Raw genomic sequence first — 26346 nt, forward strand, 5'->3', positions numbered from 1 at the left:
TTTAACTTAGCATACTATAGGAGAGGAGAAACAATGCAAGACTGACTGGGCTTCCTGATGGCCTTGGGGCTCTCATCCAGAAATTCTGTTCAGGAATTACTGTGCTCAAAATTCTTTGAACCCAAACTGACACACAGTGAGGGGCCATCCACCCACATACATCACCCCATTTCCTTGGGGAAGTAGGAGAATGCCACCACCATGGCACCATCCTTCCCTCCCTTGGCCAACAGGGATGCCGCCCATCAGAGATCCACACTGATGGAGCTCCATAGGATCGAAGGGGTGGAGGAGGAAGGGGTTACAGGGTTACAGCAGGGCAGGCGCTGTGCTCCATAACACAGTCCCCTCCAGAGCGTGGTATTTCCTTGTGGAAATATGAAGAGGAAGGAAATTATGTTGGCTTGAGCTGTGAACCAATCAATGAAAGGTAAATGAGACAGTGGAGCAGCAGTCACCTCTGCATGACAGCTCTTCTCCATCCTCATGTATTACGGCATTCCTGATCATGATCAATAGTGTTGATGAAGCTGTGGCCTGCAAAATCCACAGCCCACCGTATCACTCCCATAAAGGGTATGGTTCAAGAAAAATTCACAAGGTAAATCTCAAAGATTTCCTTCTCTGATCATGGACCCATCCTATGGGGCTTTCAGCAGGCACTGTATGTGTGTGTGGGGGGGGAGGGGGAGTCTGGCATCAAGACACCCACAGCAATGCTGCAAGATTTCCATGGAGTCAAGTTGGGAATATGCCTTTTAGAATATGTTCCCAGAGGAAAAGGGCAGGTGTGGGGGGCAATTACAATGTAATCACTGAAAACATAAAGAAGAAAAATCATGTTCTTAAGTCTTTTATATTGCTTCACATTTTGGGCCAAAGGAAAAACACAAGTCACCCTGTAGTCATGTAATGCCTTACTCAAAATAACAGAGAAGTGCTACTCTGGGCTAATTACTAGCTCCAGAATGAATGGAAGCAAAATTACTGTACTTTGCACCTATCAAGATCAGCCTCAAAATTGCAAACTTGGAGCAATTTCCACCCATCCAAGGAATATTTTAGAAGACTAAGCAATTTGAGAAAAAACTAAGTGAAAAAGTACTAATTACACCATATCATATTTCCCTCTCCATACATCTATTTTTTTTTTAAACGCAAATAAAATACTTAGACATACCAACAAGCACTTCAAGATCTAAGGGGGAAAGTGCCAAGTATTATTATTATGATGGCTACAGATGTACTCCAAAACCAAAACTCGCAAACAAGTTCTGTGAAGTTGGTAGATAGAGATTTCTCTTTCATGGGCATAAAAAAATATATATAAATAAAAGGACCAGTCCTGCTGGGCATTAAGTGATTTCAGCTCCCACTGAAGTCCATGAGTATGACTACACAGCAGCTGGGAGCGAACCTCTCACCCCGGGTACATATATTTGCAGCTAATGCACTAAAAATAGCAGTGTGGACAATGCTGCATCAGCTGAGACTCAAGCTATCCACTTGAGCTCAAGTTCATGCTACCCCATGGCTCTGAGCTCAGACGGCTAGCCTGTGCCTCCCCCAGTGTGGCAACATCTACACAGCTAATATTTAGCACGCTTGCGCAAGACCCACTATCACAAGTCTATCTACCTGGGCTGGGAAGCTCACTCCCAAGCTGCAGTATAGACAGGTCCTAAGGGGTTTTCTAGATTAATGAGCAACAATTGTCGCCAACAATGTCAAAAGTCACTAATGGCTTTGGATGCTTGACGTGAGAAACTTTGAAGGGTATAATTTTCAGAAAGTACTGAGCCATCCATCATCTGGAAATTAAGTCATTTCAAGTATCTCAAAACCACACAAGGTGTTAAATGTGGAGGCACCCAAAATCATTAGTCACTTTGAAGAACCTTGGTCAAGAGTTTCTATTTTTGCCCCTGAAAATGGCTGAATTACTAGTGGGTTATGGTTTTCATCTGTGGACTGTTCCAAACTTCACTTTCTTGTACAATCTGTAATACTAAAAATTTCATTAAAATGCACTTACTGTAGTTAGTGAAATGAGCTAAGAAAATTCTTACCCTCAACCTCTTCTCATCCAGAAATCGCAGACACCCCAAAAGTCTGAAAACAGGTATGCGGACTCATACACTTTTAGTGCTGGAATTCTGAGAGCAGGAAAATTGATAATGGCTTATCTACCCCTCAAGTCTGAAATACCTAGACTCAATGGAATCACAGGTTAATTTCTGGCAGAGCTGACTCAGCCCTTCTTTCTTCCAAAGTAAACAAAATTAGTACCATGTTTTTTGTGAATTGTCTCTCTTTTGGATGAGACCTATCAAAAATCCCCTGGCACAGTTTGGATTAACATTTATCCATTTATCTTTGAAAAGTCTTTGTCCTTCACTCCACCTTGCTAATGCCTACCTCTCAAGGGTGAGGTGCCTCTTATGCTTATATAATTTTTGAAATGATGAGTTGTTTGGAATGAAAGGCAATTATATTAATGTAAAATACTATTAAAGTATTTTGCTTCTCACAGCTCCCTTTTCTGAGTCTGCCTATTCCCCTATCTGCAACATTGCCATAATTCATTCTCCCCTTGGTTCTGCCCAAGTTAAAAGCCTTAATCATACCTTTGATCATGTCCCAGCATTCTGGAATTCTGGAAATTCCCTCTTCCTGTGGCCTCCTGAAATCTTTACTCTCTAGGCTCCAGGGAGTCCCAAATGCTGCAGCCAAATTACTTTCTTGTTCTGGGAAAGAGAACTGTATCATTTTGGCTCTTGTAAGATACAATATCACAAAGGTCTGCTCAAAGGAATTAGAGCCTCATAACTCACAGTTGCCAGTTATTAATTCTGTGGGGCAGATCCTCAGGTGATATAAATCAGTGTAGCTTCATTGTCTTCAGTAGAGTTATGCTGATTTATGCCAGATGAGGACGTGGCCCTAGATGTACTTCGCTTGCACAAAGGCTAGTTTTCCAAGGAGTCTATTAATGTGCCCTGTGCATGTAAGAGCCATACTGTGGCAAGTTGCTTTGAAAAAGTGACACCTTCCTACTTCACAGACCTGGTCTCTGGGTATATTCTGTCAAATTCACTCACTTTTCGAAAAAAAATAAATTTATCTTCCTTTTTACTCCTTGAAAGAGGCAATACAATCATGGGAGAGCGAGATGGATTTTATTTTGGCACCTGCATCAACAGAATTTTGAATTCAGTTCAATTGCAGAGCCAATTTATGCCCTCAGTTACAACAGTACAATGCCTCAGTGGGGTTATACAGGTGTAATAGGGCAGAAATTATCTTTCAGAACCTCTTATCACTGGTTACAATGCATAAGCTAGAAAAAGCACAGCTTGACTTACAAATTACAGGTTGAACTTGTGGCAGTTAGATACGCTTATTTATTTATATATATATATATATATATATATATATATTTTATATACACACAAAGCACAAAATTTGATCTGGAATTTACTGAGAGTCAATAAAACACAGTTATAATACAATGTCATGTTTACAGTTACTTTTCAAATTAGGATTACTCTAACTTCTCAATTTCCCCCTCTTTAAAAATCAGGATATTAGTGCTTAACCACTTTTATAAAAACATTTTGAAATGTACAGAGGAAAAGCATTCTATAAGTACAAAGCATATATTAATAGAGCATAGTGCTCTCCTACTTTAGAATATTTCTCTTCAGTACAGCAATACAAATAATAAATTATAATAGTATATTAGGGTCACACAATGCAAAGGCTCTAAAGGACCGTTACATTGTATTATTTGATGTCAATGTACATCTGTTTGGGGACAGGGACCATCCCTTACTAGGTGGTTGTACAATGCCTAGAATAACGGGGCCCTGCTCTCAGTCGGGGTCTCAAGCTGTTGCTGTAACACAAAGAGTAACAATAAAAAATAATAATTTTGGAGCCATTATGATCACACACAATATCCATGTTAAAATCAATTGGACTCCAAATATTATCACCTAAGTCCTAACAAAAAATGTGTGCAGATACCCCCCCAACCCATCCAGCTAATACAAGTGTTTACATGACTTCACAAACAGGATGAGCCTGATTCACCACCAGCTGGTATCTTATGTAGTTATTTGCACCTGTGGAAAGTGAACCTTCTACTCTCAGTCATGATCATAATGTAACACACAGTGCAGTAAAGGTAGATGAGAATCGCTGGATGCATTGTCTCAAGGATGTGGCGCTTCTGTTAAGACCAAAAGAGAGAGTCCTTTGATACAAGCGGAATGGGGGAGGTCGGGGGGAGATAGCATTTGAATAGCTATGGTTTCAAGTTAGCTTGTGAGTTAAATGCAAAACATTAACCCTTGGTGTGGATGAAGGTTTAAAATAAAAAATGCTTTAAATATCAGGAACCAGATGCTCCTGTGAGTTACAGAGGTGCATCTACCCTTGCACTCATCCCATCTGGCTGCATCTGTGGAGGACTGAGCCCATTTCTCCTCTCACTCACATCAGTATCACTTTAGAATGACTCCATTATTTCAATGGAGTTGCTCTTGACCTACTCTCAGGCAAGTGTGTGAAGAACTGGACCAATGAACACTGGACTATTGGACCAGTTCTAAATAACTATGGTTTATTATATACAATATAACAGTTTGTTTTTATTATTATATGAAACAGACTAGAAACTCCATTCATTCTTAATGATGCCACTCATCCAAAAAAGACACGAGGAACAAATGAAGGAAGACCATCCTAATCAGGGTAACTTAGGGATGGATGCCAGCAGGAAAAGCTTGCTAACTGCCAGCTGTTTCAGCAAAAGAATTTTCCTCAACTATCATTCCAGGGGCGAAATTGGCTCTAATATCAATATAAAGGGAGGAGCTGGGATGTTACTGAAAACTTAGATAAAATTATAACAAACTGCAATTACAAGAAGACAAAGATGAAGGAACTGGGATATTTAAAAACACACACAGACAGAAGTAAAAAAAAACAGAACTAGGAATTAGTCTTTTTCCTTCAAATGCCACCATTTCTTACAATTTTGAACTGTTGCTAAACTTTGTTATACGGTAACCAAAGTAATATTAGGACTGATTCAGGAAAGCATCTGAACTGAGACTTCACTTTAAACTCATGCTTAACTTTAAGGATTGCTAAATCCTACCGAAGTTAATAGTGTTTAATCATGTGCTTAAATCCTATCACAAATAGAGATAGAATTAAGCACACACACAATGGCCCCTAATTAGAAAAAATGTTTCATTGTTCTATTATGTTTGAAATAGTCTGTTTTTCTGTATATAGCTTTTTGTCAAACCTAAATTTCGTTTATTACTTACAGTTGCACCATTTCAGACAGTGGGCGATAAGTGGGTGCTACATTTAACTGATATCATTTCTGCTGTCCTGTCTATGTACTGGAAAATACACCCAAGAAAAATACTAATTGAAAATTGGGTTTTCATCACTTAAAGCCCACTCATGCAAACATTTAGCGTGGAGTGTCTCGTTCACAACACCAAATAGTGCCTTGCACTCTGATATAGCTGCAACACCCATCTCAGTTCTTACACTCACGTAAGCAGGAACTTCAATCGGACTATTCACATAAACAAAATGCTCAGAAGTAAGTTGTTTGCAGGATTGGGCCCTTAATTTCTTAAAGTAACTCTTATCCCATTGACTTGGAGCTGAAAGTCAAAAGGGACTAGCTGAATAACCTATAGATAAGCATTCTTTCTAATATATTTTGGGCTATTTTCATCCTCTAGGATTAGGCTTGTTCAAGTAAACACCATCCACCTTTAATTTTTATTCTTGCTTACAAGAACTTGTAAATTCTACTTCTACTGTCTAGTAGAAAACAATATACCCCTGACCAGATTTGAGGCCTAAAACCTATTAAGCAACCTAGATGAAAGCCAAGGGCATTGACCCTTTCAAGGCAGGGCTTAAACAGATTTACTATTTTGCCACAGAGGAACTGATTCTCCACTGCTTTGCATTAAAAATGCCATGTTGGCATTTACAGCAGTACAAACTGAGCCAGATACTCAGCTGTATCCCACCTGATCTGCACTGCTATGGAGTTGCAAAGCTGCTGACACCCAAGGGATCTACTCAGTTGAGGATTCCCCTAGAGTGGAGGAACCCCTGGATGGTGTAGAGCTAACACACAGCTGGCTATTTTTCAGAGTCTATGTTGCCTTTACCCCCTTTGTAGGGGGGTGTTCCTGGATAAAGGTAATATTCTCAACATACGTCTCCATTCCAGTGATCTGAAACTGCAAGAATGGCCCCAAAAATGAGGATAACTTACAAGTAGCCTTGAGAATACCCTAAATTATGCTAGATGCCAAGAGCCGCTCCAGATGGGCCCAAGTGTTTCAAAGCTTTTGACTCCACAAACTCAGCTGAATCGAGTGAGCCTTAGCTACAGATCAGAATCAAGCCCATTTTTCACTCACTTTGCATAGACACAAATAGCTCCACTAGGTGCAAGGCAGTAAAGAATCAGGCAGGAATTAGTTCTGCTCATTTACACCAGCATCAGTTGGTCATAACTCAATAGCTGCCAATGGAATCATAGTGGTGTAAAACAGGTGTAACTGCAAAGAGAACACATGGCGTTGCAGCTGTGATACAGCACTACTAGGAAAAATTGCTCATACCATGAATCTAAAAATATCCACTTAAAAGTGTCCTGCAGAGGAAATCTGGGAAATTTCATCAATGATACTGAGCTCTTTTTTTTTTCTTGACAGAAAGAGGAATAGCTGCTACATGACAAATGTTTACAACACATAGATGGAAATCCTCCCTAAAGGATCAATAGTGCAAATAAACATGAATAATTTTCTTCACATGAAAAAAGGAACATGGTTTTGAAGGACCACCGTCAGATTTAATTTAGATGTATAGTAATAAGTTTTTACAAAATCTAAGTGCAAAACAAAATAAAACCTAAAAAGCAACATAAATGGTTCCATTAACTTTTTAAACATTCCATTTGTAACAGTATCCAGATCCCCAGTTTGTGTAAATCAGTGTAAATCCATTGATGTCAATGAAGCTACATCAACTTGCAATAACTAAGGATCTATTTAATCATTGTTAAACAAATACATGCTCCTAAACAGCATTTGCCAACCAAAGATTGCAGATTGCAATAATACAGGAGAACTTGAAACAGAATTTGACTAGAAGTTCAAGTAAAGTTTGCTAGCCTATTCTCATGGTCCAGGTAATGAAAAAATCAAAGATGCAACACAATTAAAAGTAACTGGAATCACACTATGGCTTAGCTCCTACTCCTACTGAAATAAATAGAATTTTGCCATTGGCTTTAATAGAAGCGGGATTGTTTTTATAATATACACAGGTTTCCCTACAATATTAAAAAAAAAAAAAGGTGCAGGGGGAATGTGTCATGTAGACTATTCTCATTTGAGAGACTATGAGATGGCATTAGAACAAGTACATAAATAATGATTGGAAACGTACTTAGATGTTTTTTAAAACTAAGACAATAATATAAAGTTTAGCTGGATTGAGGGGCTGAGCCTTCATTCTACAGAACTGAAGGCTGATGTGTGACAAAACCCCAAAACATAAATTCAGGTTCTTCAAGAATGGAGTGTGACTTTTCTATTTTGAGTTCTACTTGTACACAGGTGCAGATTTATCACACATACCTGGCCCACTGTCCATCATCAGTTAAACTTGTATTGTGGCATTCATAATAATTTCAAAAATATTTCTTTATTCTTCCATGTGGTGAAGATATTATAACTAGCTATGTTGAGCAAAGGCCTTTTAGTCTATAGATAATAATAGAGCATCTTTTTTAAAGCAGAAACGTTTTTAGTTTGGAAGTCCACCTGCTACAAATATTATTAAAATTCTTATGAAATCCCAAGATCATTACAAAAAAAGGTATTTTCAACAAACTTTGTGATGCTTAAGGAGTAACCGAATATGAAATGATAATATTTCAGATACTGTAATAGTCTAAATTTTAAACAGTATATTAACTGTGTTCTGAATATCGTTTTTAGTAAAAGTTTCTTTTGAGTAAGCAGAAAACAGAAAAATGTTCTTAAACTATCTCCAGTTTTTATCCGTTTTTTAAACTAAAACTGTCTAAATTGGTTTTCAGAAAAATATAGTAAAAAAGAAACAAAGTAGAAGATGAAAAATGATGCATTGCTTTTTCACCAAGGTTTTGTGTCACAAGAACCTACCCAGAGCAACTTTTATTCTGATGATTAAATGCAAGTTACCATAATCATCATTTATTGGGTTTTGCCACTTATTAGTCAAAAATGATATAACTGTAAACAAAATTAATACAAAGCTAAACATATCGCATTTAAAACTCTTACATTATGGTCAGCCCTCAGACAATGAACTTCTTCAGGACACGAACTTTATACTATTTTTGTATATTTATGCCTTAAACCTACAAACAGTTATACACACAAGTAATTTCACACATATTTGGGACTTCAACAGGATTACTTGCATGGACAAAGTTACTCAAGTGCCAAAGTATGTGTAGGATTGAGACTTTACATGATAGTTCTCTTTGTAGTGTATTTTACCAATATGGAACAATTCTCCAGTTTTTGCTGGTCTCTATAGACCAAATGAAGGAATCTGAGGACTCAGAGCAAAGCTTTCAGAAGCATTAAGCAGTCTGTGCAGTGAATACATCTTAAAGACCTAAGAATAGATGTTTAGTGCTAACATGCACCTTGGAGGTTAAATCAAGTTAGAAGCTAAACGTTTAGAATTTTGTTCTACAGCAATCTGAAGTCTTTTATCCCTTTATTAATGGACCCCTCACAATTAATAGGCAACACCAGTTTCAATAACATGTTCTAGAGCCTAATCCTCTGGACACTTACAGATAACTTTACACATGTGAGTAGTCCTGCTGAGATCTCACCGGGATAAGTATTTGTGGGATTAGGTCCCCAGTTTGCAAGTTTTCAGACCAGCAAACCTTGTTTTCACATAAGTCTGTAAGGCACTTTGCTCTCTCTTTGCACAACATAAAATAATAGTAATATGAGCCATGGCTTTAAAAATATCCAGAGATGTACAGAGCAATTAAAAATTCCCAGAACAGAGATGCGAAGTCTAATGAAAAACCACACAAACCATGCATTAACTTTTAGGAATGCTTTGAATACTGAAGGAGTGCTTGAAGTTTCATAAAGTTTAAGGCCATCAGTTCATCTGGCCTGATCTCTTGTATATCACAGACCACTGAATTTCACTCCGATATCCCTATATTAAGCCCAAAGCACTTCAGTCCTCAGGAGACTAAACTGTGTGCGCCAGAGGCAGAATACAGGAGAGACCAAGGTGCCAGCAATGCCCAAGGCCTCTGCAATGGCAGGAAATTAATTAAGTGAGAGTTCTCAGTGCAACTACTCATAACCAGTGCTTAATTCTCAATTGCATGCAGTGACTGTACAAAAAAAGAAAATTCAGTAACTTTTAAGACACTGCTGCATGCTTTGCAAGATCAGTTTACACAGAGCTAGGCCCATGGCAAGGCCCAGGCAGCAAATCGGGGATACACACTGTCTCTCTGTGTGTGCTCCAGCCTAATAATACTCTGGGGGCCTTAATAGGATCTAAGATTAACTCACTCAGTTTGACAGGTTTCAGAGTAGCAGCCCTGTTAGTCTGTATTCGCAAAAAGAAAAGGAGGACTTGTGGCACCTTAGAGACTAACACATTTATTGGAGCAGAAGCTTTCGTGAGCTACAGCTCACTTCATCGGATGCATTTGAAGTGAGCTGTAGCCCACGAAAGCTTCTGCTCCAATAAATGTGTTAGTCTCTAAGGTGCCACAAGTCCTCCTTTTCTTTCCACTTAGTTTGAGTGCCACTTTCTGAATGCCCTTTACCTGCATGCCAAGTGTCAGGTTCCTAGAACAACAGTGCCGCCTGGGCTCAGAGAAGCGCTTTTCATCCCCAGAGGGCAGCACACAGGTGAGCGGGTTAATCCTAATCAAACTGCCCCACACAGCCCGAGAAGCAAGACGGGGGGGGGGGGTCCGCTTTGCTCCTGCGAGGAGGGCCCCCAGCCCCCTTTGCGGAGGGGCACCAGCAGCCGCAGCTCACCGTGGGGCCAGGTGCGGCGGCTGCCGCTGCGCGCCGCCCGATAACCCCGGGACAGGCAGCAGCCAACTTCCGAACTACGCTTTCCCCGCGGCCCGGGCGAGGCTCGCCTCAGAGCAACCCCCCGCGCGCTTCCTGCCGGCTCCCGGGCCAGGGCGCCTCGGGCGAGCCCCGACCCGACCCGACCCGCCCAGCCCCTCCGGCGAGCCCCTTTCGGCGAACACCCGAACTTCGCAGCCCCCCCCCCCCCCCCCGCCGGGGCTCGCCAGCGCCGCTCCCCTGCTGCCTGCAGCTGTCAAGCGAACGGCGCCGCCCCTTGCACAGCCGCCTGGAGGGTCGCCGCCGCCCCGGACAAAGAAGGGGAAGCGGGGGGACGGGACTGCGACTTACCTGAGCCCCGCGCCTGAGGGGGGATGGTGCTGCCGACGAGCGCCCAACACGAGCAAGCGTGCAGCAGCCACAGGCTCCGGAGGAGATCCCGGCTCATGGTCTAGCCCGCTCCGCATAGGAAGCCGAGGCGAGAAGTGGGGCGCCTCTGCTGGGGGCGGGGGGGCCGAAGGCTGCACCCCGGGCCGGCCGGGGAGAGAGGCGAGGCCGCCGCAGCGGCAGCGGCAGCAGCTGCAGCTGTGGCTGGGCTGGCTGCTCCGGGGCGCCGCGCGGCTGGGCTGGGCTGACTCACTCCGCTTCGCTTCAGCGCCGCGAGGGAAACAGGAAACCTTAAAACTTCGCAAACAGCTGGGCAGGACTTGCTAGCTCCGACACGAGTTCCTTCGCCCCCTGGCTCCCCGCCCCCTTCCTGAGCCGCCTGTCACTCAGCTGCTCTGGGCCCGCCCCTCGCGGGTCTCGGAGCCACCGCAAACGCCCGCCAGCCAGCCACAGCGCCTTGTCTGCATGCCCTGCCTAGGAAGCAAAGAGGGGAGAGTTTCCCCCCCTAGCCATGTGATCAAGGCTTGCAATAGCAACCTGTTATGGGTTTATGGGGTGCGCCTATAGGCAGCAGCTAGATTGGGGTCCCTTGTGCTGGGCGCTGCACAAGCGGTAAATGGGCCCAGCCCTGAAGAACTTAAAAGCTAGGATCCAGATGGTGCAATGCGTGCCAGGTGGGCAGACTGCTCCCCCGCACACAGGCCTGCTTGTTGATTCCACTAGGTCTCCCCTGGTGGCACTCCACGTGTGTGTTTCACATTGCTGTGTCAGGGCCGGAAAGAGAAGACATAGCAGGCAGGTGACATAAACAATGGGGCAGGGAAGTTGAAGTGACAGTAATAACAGGAAATGTTAGTACAGACCTAGCTTGTGCTCAGTTTTTAGAAGTAAGCCAGTGGGTAGCAGCAATCACAGTCATAACAGTTTGTCACCTGCCTCTCAGGTATTTTGTTCCAGAATTGAAAAGAGGCTGCAGGTGTTGCAGAAAATTGTCAAAAGGGGAAATGAATGAAAATTTGCCTGCAAAAGGGGTCAAATTGCTAGGGAAATTAAAGCAATTTTCTCAAGCAATGAAAACGGAGAAATTCACATTGTTGTATCTTTTTGATGCAAAAATCTACATGCACAGGTGCAAAATCACCTGAAAGAAAATTGTGAACATTTTCACAAATATGTTCATGAATATTTTTTCAAAATGTGGAACTACCCTAAAACATACACTCTAAATAAGATCGATGAAGCAGTGACTACCAGCTGCGATGTATGTGTTGGGTGGGTAGCTTTAAGATGTGTTGATGTGCTTATGTGTGCACTTGCACACATACTGTTCTTTAACAGTCTCAGGAACCTACTACATCATCAGTAAGGGAGCATGACTTTGAGATGTTTCACATATATTGTGGATATAGAAGATGGGTAAAACTCATCAGCTACCTTCCCTCACCAAGCCCAAGTAACCAGGCTTTTTTGAAGGAACCAGCGTGAACAGAAAATAACATTCTAGGGATGGAATCAATGCAATGGAATGATTCTGCGCTGCCTATATAGCAACTGCAAACCATGAGATCTACTGGAAGTTTGCACTGAATAGGCACTGCAGGTCACTAAAAATGCTGCCATGGGATATGAAGTAACTTTTTTTAGTATATTCAGTTTTAGTACATGGGCTGTTGACATTACAGTAGAACCTCAGAGTTACCAATACCTCAGGAATGGAGGTATTGGTAACTCTGAAATGTTCGTAACTCTGAACAAAACATTATGGTTGTTCTTTCAAAAGTTTATGACTGAACATTGACTTAATACAGTTTTGAAACTTTACTATGCAGAAGGAAAAATGCTGTTTTCCCTTTATTTTTTAGTAGTTTATGTTTTACATGGTACTGTACTGGCTTTTATTTTATTTAATTTATTTTGGCTTCTGCTGCTGCCTGATTGTGTACTTCCAGTTCCAAATGAGGTGTGTGGTTCAGTGGTGCGTTTGTAACTTTGGTGTTCATAACTGTGAGGTTCTGCTGTACTCCCCTCTCACATATGCAGCTGTGTATGGACTGGAAAATAAACAGCTGCACATGGAGATAATTTGAGAGTCTTTGTTGTGATTTTGGTGATTCAGCTGAGTCTTGATTACAGCACTTGATATGGATGCAGAACCCAGGTATTTCAAAAATGGGGACTGAACCCTTAGGAAGAGGGTGGGTGTGCGTGCAAAATGCACCATATCAACTATTTATGAATTTTGAAAGGTATTTAATTGGTGAATAACTCAGGCTTCAAAAATCTCATGTTTGTTTGTAACTTTGGTTTTAAAAACATATTTGCACAGTGCCATCAAAGTTTATGTTGTGAATTCTCAGACTTCTCTAAGAGGTTTTTCATTTCGCTTTGTTTACTCAAGATTCCCTCAGACAACTGCCCTCTTGAAGTTGGGGAAAAATCTGCCTCAGTAACACTTAAGTATAGATGTGGGGTATTTTTTATCAATTAATAGCGTAACATCACTGTGCTGCAAACTGGCAATATTTTTAGTCACTTAGTGCACATTATTTAACACCTTTTATTATATATTATAGCAATGCAGTTCTCTAGCTGTGGATCACAGAGCACTTGCTGGTGGACTGGAAAGTTGGTTAGTCACATGACATAGGCTCTTATCCATTTCCTTGTGCAACTTGCATTATTACAAGAAGCTATAAATTCATTAAATACATTCCTAATGTTACTTTTCCATGTAAGCAATTGCTATAGTTGCCAAAAGAATGTTGCATGGTTATGAATAGGGGAAGGGGAATAATGGTTGTAGGTCAGGTAATCCATAAGACTTTTTTTTTTTTTAAAAGATAGGGGCAACTCTTTGATAAAGCTTGTGGATTCCTGTCATAACATAACGAATTCTTGCTTGGATCTCTCTAAAGGAAAAGTAACTAACTGGACTAAAACTGATCCAGCTTTCATAGGAGGTGAAGCAAAAAACAAGAGCAATTCACAGTTGTACTTTCACAAAGATGTACCTGAGTTGTGGCATACTTACACACAAAGGCTCTGTTTCTGCATTTCTTGAGCACCCAAAGCTCCCATGCTTGGACCCAAGCTCAGTTTAGTCAGGATTTCCTGGACAACTGAAAATATATAAAACAATGCTAAAGCTGGTTACTTTGTTCCAGTTCCTTATTAACAGTTTCCATTTCCTTATTCACAGACTGAAGTTGCCTATTTATTTCTAAATCAAAATGGTGAATAATTAACTTCAGCTGGATATAGGTGAGGGAGAACAAATAATGCAAACCTCAGATGAAGTTAGAAGAGAAGCTTAAGAAGTTTTCATAATTATCTCTGTTCAATGGTCACAGCTGTTGTTTTCTGCAGCTGTTGTATATACGGTGCTATATGGCACAGGAACAAAATGCCATAACTGAATATTTTTTTAAATGTTGTACCTTATAAATTGTTATGTTGCTTTTGGAGAAGTAGGTTATAATATGTAATGAAGTCTGAGCTCCTCTTAAAGGAAAACTGCAGTGACTCTTTGATACCTTAGATAGCAACATCAGTATGTACTAATTAAAAATAAGTACAGTATATTATGATATCTGTACAGTTTGCTGTGACAGGATCTGTCACTGGAAGGGGAAATATGGCTTGTGGGCTGATGAGTTGCTAAAACATTATAAAAACAACAAGGAGTCCTTGTGGCACCTTAGAGACTAACACATTTATTTGGGCATAAGCTTTCATGGACTAAAACCCACTTCATCAGATGCATGGAGTGAAAAATACAGAATGCTCTGTGTGTGTGTTTGTGTGTGTGTGTGTGTGTGTGTGTGTATATATATATATATATATATAGCACATGAAAAGATGGAAATTGCCTTACCAAGTGGAGGGTCACTGCTAATGAGGCCAATTCAGTTAATGTGGAAGTGGCCTATTCTCAACAGTTGAGAAGAAGGGGGTGAATATCAGGAGAGGGAAAATTACTTTTTGTAGTGACCCATCCACTTCCAGTCTTTATTCAGGCCTAATTTGATGGTGCCCTCCTAGCCACTGTAGATGTAGAAGCTCTCTACACCAACATTCCACACAAAGATGGACTACAAGCCACCAGGAACAGTATCCCCGATAATGTCACAACAAACCTGGTGGCTGAACTTTGTGACTTTGTCCTCACCCGCAATTATTTCAGATTTGAGGACAATTGATACCTTCAAGTCAGCGGCACTGCTGTGGGTACCCACATGGCCCACAGTATGCCAACATTTTTATGGCTGACATAGAACAACGCTTTCTCAGCTCTCATCCCCTAGCACTCCTATTCTACTTGCATTACATTGATGACATCTTCATCATCTGGACCCATCGGAAGGAGACCCTTGAGGAATTCCACCAGAATTTCAACAATTTCCATCCCACCATCAACCTCAGCCTGGACCAGTCCACACAAGAGATCCACTTCCTGGACACTACAGTGCAAATAAGCGATGGTCACATAAACACCACCCTATACCGGAAACCTACTGACCACTATACTTATCTACATGCCTCTAGCTTTCATCCAGACCACATCACATGATCCATTGTCTACAGCCAAGCTCTAAGATACAATCAATCCTTCAGACAGAGACAAACACCTACAGGATCTCTATCAAGCATTCTTAAAACTACAAAACCCACCTGGTGAAGTGAAGAAACAGATTGACAGAGCCAGAAGGGTACCCAGAAGTCACCTACCACAGGACAGGCCCAACAAAGAAAGTAACAGAACGCCACTAGCTGTCACCTACAGCCCCCAACTAAAACCTCTCCAGTGCATCATCAAAGATCTACAACCTATCCTGAAGGACAATCCCTCACTTTCACAGACATTGGGAGACAGGCCAGTCTGTGCTTACAGGCAGCCCCCCACCCTGAAGCAAATACTCACCAGCAACTACACACCACAGAACAAAAATACTATCCCAAGAACTAATCCCTGCAACAAACCCCATTGCCAACTCTGTCTGCAGATCTATTCAAGGACACCATCATAGGACCTAACCACATCAGCCACACCATCAGGGGCTCATTCACCTGCACATCTACTAATGTGATATATGCCATCATGTGCCAGCAGTGCTCCTCTACCATGTACATTGGCCAAAATGGACAGTTTCTACGCAAAAGAATAAATGGACACAAATCAGACGTCAAGAATTGTAAAATTAAAAAAACAGTAGGTGAGCACTTCAATCTCCCTGGACACTCAATAATAGACTTCAATGAATGTGGCAATTCTTCAACAAAAAAACTTCAAAAACAGACTTCAGTGAAAAACCGCAGAACTGGAATTAATTTGCAAACTGGATACCATCAAATTAGGCTTGAATAAAGACTTAGAGTGCATGGTTCACTACAAAAAGTAATTTTCCCTCTGTTGATATTCTCACCTTCTTGTCAACTGTTGGAAATGGCCAACATCCACCGTGATTGCATTGGCCTCGTTAGCACTACAAAAGTAATTTTCCTTCTCGATATTCACCCATTCTTGTCAACTGTTGAGAACAGGCCACTTCCACCTTAATTAAATTGGCCTTGTTAGCACTGACCCCGCCCCTCCCCCACTTGGTAAGGCAACTCCCATCTTTTCATGTGCTGTGTATATATAAATATATATATACTGCTTACTGTATTTTTCACTCCATGCATCTGATGAAGTGGGTTTTAGCCCATGAAAGTTTATGCCCAAATAAACGTGTTAGTCTCTAAGGTGCCACAAGGACTCCTCATTGTTTTTGCTGATACAGACTAACAGGGCTACCACTCTGAGACCTAAAACATTATAGTTTCTTTTTTACTCTCTAGTAGTGTCAGGAGCACACAAGATCAGGGGTGACCATGTGAGGTCACTGCCTACCATGCTGACCAATATTGTCTCATTGTTTCCTTTTATTTCCCTGTCAGTTTGTTGTTTTCTTATGTATTGTCTTGCTTTTTGTAGATTGTAAACTCTTTGGGGTAGAGACTGTCTTTTTGTTCAGTGTTTGTACAGTGCCTAGCACTCTGGGGTCCTGATTTAAGACTAGGCAGAATGGTAATTCAAATAAGTAAATAATAATAATAATAAATAAACATTGAACCCAGATATTTGAGACCAATTTCTTCCTTAGCCTTAATCCTGATAGGCACCCAAAATACAAATAAACTTAATGCCTCACATCACTCAGATTCTTCTATTAAAACAAAACAAACAATGACTAGTACTCCAGGATAATCTCTTACTGCAGTGTAGGCTGAAACTTTATATAATTTTAAGAGTCCAAATAAAAACTACCCAGGACAAAGGGTTTTTCTCCCCTAGCCCAACGCTCTTATATCATTTTATTCTTATCACATGCCAACCAAACTATTACACAAATCTCACTCAGGGTATGTCTACGCTACCCGCTGGATAGGCAGGCAGCAATCAATCCAGCAGGGATCGATTTATTGCATCTAGTCTAGATGCAATAAATCGACCCCCGAGTGCTCTCCCATCGACTCCTGTACTCCACCGCCACGAGAGGCACAGGCGGAGTCAATGGGGGAGCGGCAGTAGTCGACTCACCATGGTGAAGACACCACGGTAAGTCGATCTAAGTACATCAACTTCAGCTACGTTATTCACGTAGCTGAAGTTGCTTAACTTAGATTGACCCCCCCCACCCCACCCCCAGTGTAGACCAGGGCTTTAAGAAATGTTTTCCTAGCATCCCCATTCCTCAAGTTTCAACAAGAGAGCACATCAATGTTACAACTGTATTGATAGTGCTGTGAGACTTTTAGCCCAAACTCATCGCACCCACACTGATGAGCTGCTAAATTACCCAGCTAAGCCACTATTTTCATTAGCTTTTTGATAGGAATCCTGTTACATTAAGTTAACCAGATCCACTGATATACAAAAATGATGTTTGTACAACTGCACCTACAAAAGACATTGTTTGTGCCGAGGTAGCGTTGGCGGCAGCATCAAAGATGAAACTTCCTAAAATCTGTGTGTGTTGTACAATCTAAGATATATGACATTTTCTTGACTGATAAATCTCAAAAAGATCAATAGCACAAGTATGATCATAGTTGGTGTGACCCAGGGGCTCAGGCATAGAACTGGTTGGAGAAACCTCAATATGTCGTTCAGTCAAAATAGTTGATTTTTCCAGAATTTCATTTCAGAAGAACACTGGGTAAAAACTCCTGACAATGTCAAAAGGTCCTGTTTTGACATTGTCAGAATTAAACATTTTGATTTTTCATTTTGAACCTACTTCTCATGTTGAAAGATTTTAATTTAGTACTACATATTAAATTACAACATTTTAAAAGGTCTTAATGATATTTTTTTCCAGAATTCTCCTTCATAGATAATTTTGAAATTTTCAGTTTTCATTCCAATTTGAAACAATGTCAGATTTTGAAATCTCAAAACCCTTTGTGAAATGGAACCTCCATCCTCCTCACAGCTCTAATCAGGAATCTAGGTTTATACCAGCCTGCTAACTTTCAGAATCTAAAGCCTGAGCATGTAACACTGGCCACTCAGCACACTTAAAGATCTTTCGTACAACTCTGCCTGCCTGCTGCATCACTTATTGCTAGTGAAACACACATGGGCCATGTGTGTCACAAAAACTTAATACGAATGCCTGTTATTGTAACTCTAAGCACTCCTGTATTTACATCCTATCCACTATTGTAATAATGTCTGTATAAAACATGCCTTTTGAGGTATCATTTGAACAATAATAACTTGATCACCTTAATCAATCGGTCCATCAGCCCTCACAGAGAGCATGCTGATCACAACATGTCATTTGTGTTGTTCTAGCCAGTTCTTCAGCCATCCGCTGGCCAGGCTTTCAGTGGCACCAGACACTCAATTGGCATAGCGCACCACAGCCCAGAACCCCTGAGTGATCCCCCAACCTCAGCCTCCGAAGTAGCTGGAATTACAGGCATGCACCAGCACATTTGGTACTAATAATTTACTGATCATTAATATTCTTGTGTGATGTATGTACTTGGTGGGTATTCAGAGTTATGGGTATATGCTAGAATTATAACTAAACTGTGTTTTAACGAGGGATGCCAGAGCGACTCAGTAAACAGATCTGCCCTCACACAAAGGAGTAGGTTTCCCCACCTGGGATTACATCCAAACTACTTTGAAAGACAATGAGAGTATATTTTCATATTGTGTAAACAGACCCATCAAGCTAACAAAGATTTGAGGCAAAACTCATACTAACAAGTGGTGGAGAAGACAGCATGGCTTCTACAGGCAGCAGGAGTGGAAAGCTTGGTCTGGGTTGTACTTTTCATCCTGCCTCTTGAAACAAAGTAATTGAACTCTGGAAGATATAAGCAAAGACAGAAGCCAGCTTGGGCATCCATCACTAGACAGACATAAGAGGCCAGAGCTCTTGCAAACTGAGAAAGATGGCTCGTTCAACCAAGGCGGGGCAGGGGTTAATGTCTCTGGAAACTGAATATTGGTGAGAAACCTACTTAGGCAAAGAGCTTTCACTTAGGAAGACAAGGGAAAACAGCCCCTTGTGCTTTTGTGGAAGGTCCTGACTGAGGGAAAGTCCTACATGGCTGGGAAAAAGAGTGACTGGTGAGAGAAACCATCTTGAACAAAGCTTGTATCTTGCTTGCTTAAGTTTTATACTGTTAGAAGTGAATTTGTTTCTGTTTTACTTATAACTCTATCTTCATTCCTTATACTTGAACTCACTTAATCCCATGTGTATTTTGTTAATTAATTTGTTTTACGTTCACTATAAACCGAGTGCTGTGTTTAAAGGGAAGAGTGTATTCACCCCAGTTAAGTTAATAAGCTGTGATATGGGGTGGGGGTTTGTGTTTAGAGGAACAAATGAACCATATTATTTCTCTGAATAATAGGAGAAGGCCAGGCATTGCAAAGCACACAGTTTTGGGAAAATTTGGGACTGGGAGTGTGTTGGGGTGACTCTGTAAGTATCAACATAGGCTGTGGATGCTACAATGGGGCTGTAGACATGCTTCTGGGGTCAGAGCTTCTGAAATAGGGCCGTTTAGCACACAGACACTCAGGGTATGATCAGCATGCTGGTAGACTGCGATTGTCCCAGGTTGGGAGCTTCAGCAGCAAAGCATTGTGAAGCACCCAAGCTTACAGAGCAGGCAGTGACACACTCCCTCACTGGTCTGGATTGTATCCCACATCATCACAATCATGCTACCTTTTCTGAAGTGATCAGGAGGTGCAGAGTTTTAGCCCCTATTAAAACGCAAGCTTTTTTCCTTTGCATAATCATCTCTGCTACTGTGGACTTGTTTCTAATAATTCATACATCACTGTAAAAATGTGCATCCTCAAGCAATGGCATTTACAAAAGATTACACTAATTGCAAAGTTTTATGAAGGACTAATTCAAAGTGTTTGGACTTCTCATTGCATTATGCTTATCTCCCAGATATAATCAAATTAAAACATCTTCTGTGTGTAATCATTCATCACAAGGAGGCGATCAGTGTGTTATCAATCCCTGAATAAATCAGAGGAAACAACAATTACATTATCTTCAACATTTATCTTACTGATACGTTCTATACACAGGCAAAACTCCTGAAAGTCACTTTGCTAAATAAAGTTTTGAAATATTATTAAAATTAACATTACACTTTTAAGCATTGAGGCTTCTAAAATCCCCATGTGACTTTCATCCAAACTCAAGCCAAACCTAATTGAGATTCATTGAGTTTCTCTCTCTTCTTTTAAAATATTTTCATATTAGGATCCCTAACAGGGAAAACAGAAATGTTGAAATACCAGAAGATTACTTTTGCAATATTTCTGGCAGGACCAGAAGCAGAAAGTACCAATAATCTTACAATAAGACCTATTCAATGAAGAATCCAATCCAAATTTGCAGCAACAAAGAGGTTGGAGAATTCTCTTCTATTCTCTTCAGGCTCTTAGATTGCACCCATCACCATGGTATCTCTGAGTTTGGGTAAAATCCTGAATCTTTTGGGATTCTTTTAACAGCACTAGCTAAAAATGTTTATATATTTCTTCTTTACAGTCCACTGCTTTGCATTTGTACAAGGGACCAACAAAACAGTCAGCCTAGTTTAAGTGATTAAAAAATATTGAACCAAATTATTCTGGAAAATTTAGGAGTATTTTAAGGTGGATCCTCAAAATTTGGAGTTGCCCGGTGGTTCCAAGGGCAAGCTACACTGTATTTGTATTATTTGTCATCAAGTTGTCTGTTATTGTAGGTTTCTAATTAGAAGTAAGTTGAATGTTGATTGCAGAGTCTCTGCAGCCCTCCACAGCAATCAGAGGATCTAAGTATATTCTAACACAACATGCCATGATTTTCCTGTTCTGTCACCACTGAAACGAATGGAAACTGTGAGGATATGGGGATTGAGAGTGTATATCCCTAAATCTAATCTGAAAGTGTCTCAATACTTTGACTTTGACTGTGAAGCGCTGATCTTTAGAAACTAGCCTCTCAACCCCCATGACTATTGTGGAGAGAGAAGTTATATCTTGCCCGATGCTCATTCAGGAATGTACCACACAGCGATGATGTTAAACTGACTCATCTGACCAGGATGTCATCTCATGGTAGAGGGCTTTTAAAGGCATATTTACAGTAGCACAGCTGTTCATCTCTAAAAGGAGGTGCATACTTCTTCCTAAGTCCTATAAGTACTTCAAGATCTGTGGTGACTGTGCATGCATGGTCAATGAGCTTTGATGGTCTGAAGCATTCTGTGTGACAGAGTTAAAACCACATAGGAGTTGGAAGCAGTTGTGACTGGAATTGGAGTCTGAACCAGGAATGAAGTTGTAGCTTGTAAATAATTGTCCTGAGAGTCATGTTTTGCCATTGTCTTTTCTTGTTGTTGATATCCTCATCCATTTTATCACTGGGCCTGAATCTTAGGCCTCTTTATACTGACAATCTAAAGAGCCATTAAAGTAGGGATGAATGTAATTTATGCCCCTTTTATGGTCTTTTTACAATGCCAGAGTGATATAATGGGCTTCAGTGTTACTGACAATCAGGTCCCTTGTAAATAATTAAGAAGGCACAATCGGTTTAATTAAATATAGAGAAATAACACTATCAATCTTCTATTAAGAGGCATTTCTGGGCTGTAGCTTCATACGGTCAGTTTTCTTCTGTGTCCATGGATTGAATGTGAGTAGGAAACACATGACCTGTGCTTCTCTCAGCAATGACTGTCTCAGACTATCTCCTACTTAGTGCTCCACATACAGGTGTACAAAATCTCACCCTGGGTTTTGCCCCATTGACTCTGGATGGCTAAACTGATCTGGGAATTATCCAGTTTGGTACAAGTAGGGATGTGATTGAGGTTGCTGCAAAAGAACAGTTTGGATGAAGGATTGAGTGGATATTTGTTGCATTCCCTGCAACTTCAACAGCCCCAGCCCTATCCTTGTGATTCTTCCCTTCAGGATCTGTTACCTATGAAATCTAATTGCAAGAGCCCGCTGGTCTATGACCTAGTCTATACTTAAAAGTTTTGCTGGCATAGGTATGTTGATCAGGAGTGTGTATCTTTTCCCCCCAGCCTTGATCCACATAGCTATGCTGGCAAAACTCTAGTGTAGACACAGCTACACGGACAAAAATGGTCTCCCCTGTGTGGGTTGCCGGGATAGCTCTACTGGTGTATTGGCAAATCTCTTTCAAGTGTAGACAAGGCCTACATCTCCATACAAACTGATGTCTGAGCTCTTCAAACTGTGCATGGTTCTGGGGCCTAGTGGAGGCATTATACCACACCTGATGCCACAAAACTGTATAACCTTTGTGGAGTCTGAGTGCCATCGGTGAGATAGCCCAAAGTCTTAGTAGGTAAGAAAGCTTGAGAAGAGAAGGGGAGGGGCGTTGTCCAGGAACGGGGGAGGGATGGTCATGAGGGAGTCAAGTGAGCCTGTTGAAGTCATAGTGAAGGACAAACTTCAATAATTCCTTAATTTGAGCTTTCACAGTGAGGCAGACTCCCTGTGTGATACTAGCTTTTTCTTTTCTAAAAAAACCTCCTTTACCTTTTTAAGATTTCTGATCTGCTTTAAAATCTGACACTGCGAGAAAGATGAACAAGCTGCTTCTACTGTAATGGTTGTGTGTGAATCATTCATTTAGAAATTTTAGATTGTTAACTTGGAATCAACAACAACGATTTATTTATCGTAAATCCATTCTGGTTTAGATTGTGGCATACAATTAGTCACACCCAGCGTAAGGGGCTCTGTGGAGTCACACTGACCCATGGTAGGCACAATAGCTTCTAGAGCTCTCTGTTTGCACTACAGAGAGCACACACTGTGAAACTCCTTTAAGGCATTCAGTACAGTTCCACTCACGCAAGTTCTACTAGCCACTCCGTAAGGTGGGTAATGGGTATAGCCACAGCTCCGTTTAAATCTTACCCCTTCCTGCCCCCTTTCAAGAGCACTGCTCCAAGGGAAGGTAGCATCTTGGCAGCAGACCCCTATGCTTTGCAAAAACAACCCCACCCCCTGAAAACCAGGGACTACAATTATGGCTAGCCCTTACATGGGCCTTTCAAAGGGGGAAGGCTCCTTACCTTCCCACACCCTCTATTAAGTGGTTGCATACAAGTCAATCATAATCCAGCACTATATAAGTATATACACTAGTACTGGCACAGTGAACATGCGAAGATCCCAAAGTGAGACACAATGAGTGGGAGAGACCTAAAATGAGCAATGCAGGAATATTTTTTATATGGCAAACAAACTGACAAAGATTAATCCCTTTGGGGTGACTCTTTATGTAACCTATGTTTCATATTATTTTATGTCAATCATTTTCAAACATAAAAGTGAGGAGACTGAGGGGCAGGTGAGAGGTCTGACACTGAGATAGAATAGATGTGATAAAGTAAAATCTGCACAACATATTTTTGATGAGCTATAAAAGTGAGAGAGGGATGGGAGTGCTAAGAAAGCCACATGTCAGAAAAGCCACTTTTTACACCAGTTTAACAGATACGGCGGGGGGGAGAGGGGTATGTGCGGGGAGGGACTAGGGGAGTTACAGATGCAACTACAACAGGGCAAGTCTTCACTGCAGAGTTAACCTGGGCTCTTATTTAAGTGTTGCCCGTAAACCTCTTCAGTTTCCCCCACAAAATCCTCTCACCCAAGTTTAGTGGGGCTTTCAACCCAGGCTAGCTGGCACAGTGAGGGCCCTGGGTTAGAGCTTGAGTTCCACTTTCATTCAGACTGGTAACCTGCCCATTTGGCAGTGAGAAGACAGGCTAAATCACTCAAGTGCTGACAGTCCTTCAGTGTCCACCCACAATTGCCTGTGTGTACTCACAAGGACAGCTACATTCTCCCATAATTCACTGGGAAAGAATCATTCAACTGTTCAGCTCACTGGAGCACAAAGAACAATGGGATATACCCTCCAAAGTCCTAGTGACACACACAGTGACAATTCACGGTCCATGACTTGTACTATATACCCCTGACTAAATCTTGGGGGGAGGGGTGGCCCAGGGGACACCACAGATGCTCACGGGGGTAGTCCGGGGTGGGCCGTGAGTATTTGTGGGATACGGCCCGGGACCCCTGCTGGTTCTGGAGGGGGGGAAGGGGGGCAGTGGCACATGGTCTGGGATCACCGCTGGTGCTGGGAGGACAAAGAGTTGGCAGGCTGGCAGACTCCCTATCCAGCTCTGTGCGGCTCCCGGAAGTGGCAATATGTCTTTCCCTCAGCTCCTGTGTGGAGGTGTGACCAGATGGCTCCACAAGCTGCTTCCGCCCCAAGCGCCGGCTCTGCAGCTCCCATTGGCTGGGAACCATGGCAGCGGCAGTGTCTGAAGGTGGAGGCAGTGCGCAGAGCCGTGTGGCAGCGCTTCTGCCACCTAGGAGCTGAGGGAAGGACATGTCGCCACTTCTGGGGAGCCCCCGAGGTAAGCACTTCTCAGAGCTGTCACCTTCTCCCGTGCCCCAGCCCTGAGCCCCCTCCCATACCCAAACTCCTGCTGCTGCTTGGGGAGGATGATGCAGTGGCCCAAGACTGCCGCAGCAACAGCCAGGACTCAGGCAGCCCCCGGGCCAGGCGCACCAGCTGCTGCAGAGGTCCTGGAAAGTCATGGAATCCATGACTTCTGTCATCTCCGTGACAAACTCATAGCCTTATCTATGAGAACTTAGTTCACTTGGGAGCACTAATGACCCAAGTCCTGCATTCAGATGTTCATGAGTAGGCATCACACCTGCATGGAATCTCACTGAAATTAATGGAACACAAGGGTCTGCTGTCATGAGGTGGTCTGTAGGCTCAAGGCCTACATTTATACAATGCCTCGCATGATGGGGCTCTGGTCTCCGGTGAAAGGCTCAAGTGTCTATTATAATGTAACCAATAATATATAATTAATACTTCATAATAAATTTGATTTATTTGAGCTTAATGCTATCAGTTATCACCTAGCCAGAGGGAAGGGAAAGAATTGGCATCTAGAGTCGTGATGAGATATTTCCTCCTCTCTGTTCTCTTAAAAATAAAAGCACAACACTGTTGACATTTAAAAAAGGCATTTTGTATGAGGCAAATTAAGACTGGGCCTAATTCATCCCTGACACAACTCCATGCACTCTAATGGAGTTACATCAGCAATGAATTTAGCCCACTGAGACTAACCTAGAGAGATTTACACTATGGTCCCATCCAGAACTAATAATATTGGGCCAGATCATTTGCCAAACTGCACACACAAAGCATAAGTTTGAGGCCACACAAAGGTGGGTTTGAAGCTCACTTTTGCACTGCCCTCATCCTGCTGATGCCGTGTGCGAGGGCCAGTCCCCTTATGCTGAGTCAGAGCAGTCTTTTCGGGTATGTCTACGCTGCAATAAAGGGCCTGTGGCACAGCTGTGGCTGTCCTGGGTCAGCTGGCTCAGGCTCACAGGGCTTGGACTGTGGGGCTAAAAATGACAGAATGGACATGTGCGCTCCAGGCCAAACCTGAATGTCTACACTGCAATTTTTCTCCCCACAGCCCAAGCTCCATGAGTCCAAGCCAACTGACTTGGGCTCTGAGACTTGATGCCATTGGCTTTTTATTGTAGTGCTAACCTGCTGCAACCCATTGTGCTCTTCCCTGAGTTCAGACTTCTGCCCTCATCCGTTTGTTGGAAATACAGACTGCTTTCAAGGGAGATGGCATTCATTCAAGCAAAAGGCCAGCATGGTGATAAATTATGACAACAAAAGCAATGCATTAGGTTTTTTCCTTACCTTTCCCCATGCTATGCAAGAGGAAGTCTTTCAAGCCAGAGATTTATCCCTCTTTAAACAAAGAAAAGAAAAGTGATATAATAAAATGACAATGTTGTTAAAGTAAAAAAGGCTCTCATTTTGGGATATGGGGAAAATTATCATCATGAGCAGATGCAGTGCATGCACGTGTCTTTAAACTCTGAATTGTAAATATACTGGGTAGCAGAACTCAATGTGTGTCAGAGCTATTTAGGGTATCCCAGAAGAGTATTGCCCAAGAGTCAAAATTCAGTCCCTGATTCCATCCATGATACAAGGGGAATGTGCCAGGACTTCCCAGCCCATGCTGGTTCGGCTGGTACATTTAGGGGGCAAAGTCAAGGCTCCACTCAAACCTCACCCCTGTCGGCCCACTCTGTCCCCACTGCATGGCAAAGGGAGTATTGGCTCCATGGAGTCTGATCTCCCCTCTG

At 42.0% G+C, this 26346-nt stretch overlaps 1 protein-coding gene across 4 annotated transcripts in view; it reads right to left on the reverse strand.

The window, feature by feature from the left end:
- Positions 1 to 10946, reverse strand: part of TGFBR2 (transforming growth factor beta receptor 2) — a 77652-nt gene extending 66706 nt beyond the window's left edge. The window contains exons 1-2 of one of the 4 annotated variants that reach the window (XM_038391372.2): positions 10530 to 10946; positions 2628 to 2747 (exon numbers count right to left, since the gene is read on the reverse strand). In XM_038391372.2, the coding sequence (XP_038247300.1) occupies positions 2628 to 2747; positions 10530 to 10626 (217 nt within the window). In that variant the 5' untranslated portion in view covers positions 10627 to 10946. The remainder of the gene's footprint in view (positions 1 to 2627; positions 2748 to 10529) is intronic. The other 3 variants (XM_038391373.2, XM_038391374.2, XM_038391375.2) reach the window with 3 other exon arrangements.
- Between the last annotated feature and the right edge of the window lie 15400 nt (positions 10947 to 26346).

This window comes from Dermochelys coriacea, chromosome 2 (genome assembly GCF_009764565.3).
Source record: "Dermochelys coriacea isolate rDerCor1 chromosome 2, rDerCor1.pri.v4, whole genome shotgun sequence".
NCBI lineage: Eukaryota > Metazoa > Chordata > Testudines > Dermochelyidae > Dermochelys > Dermochelys coriacea.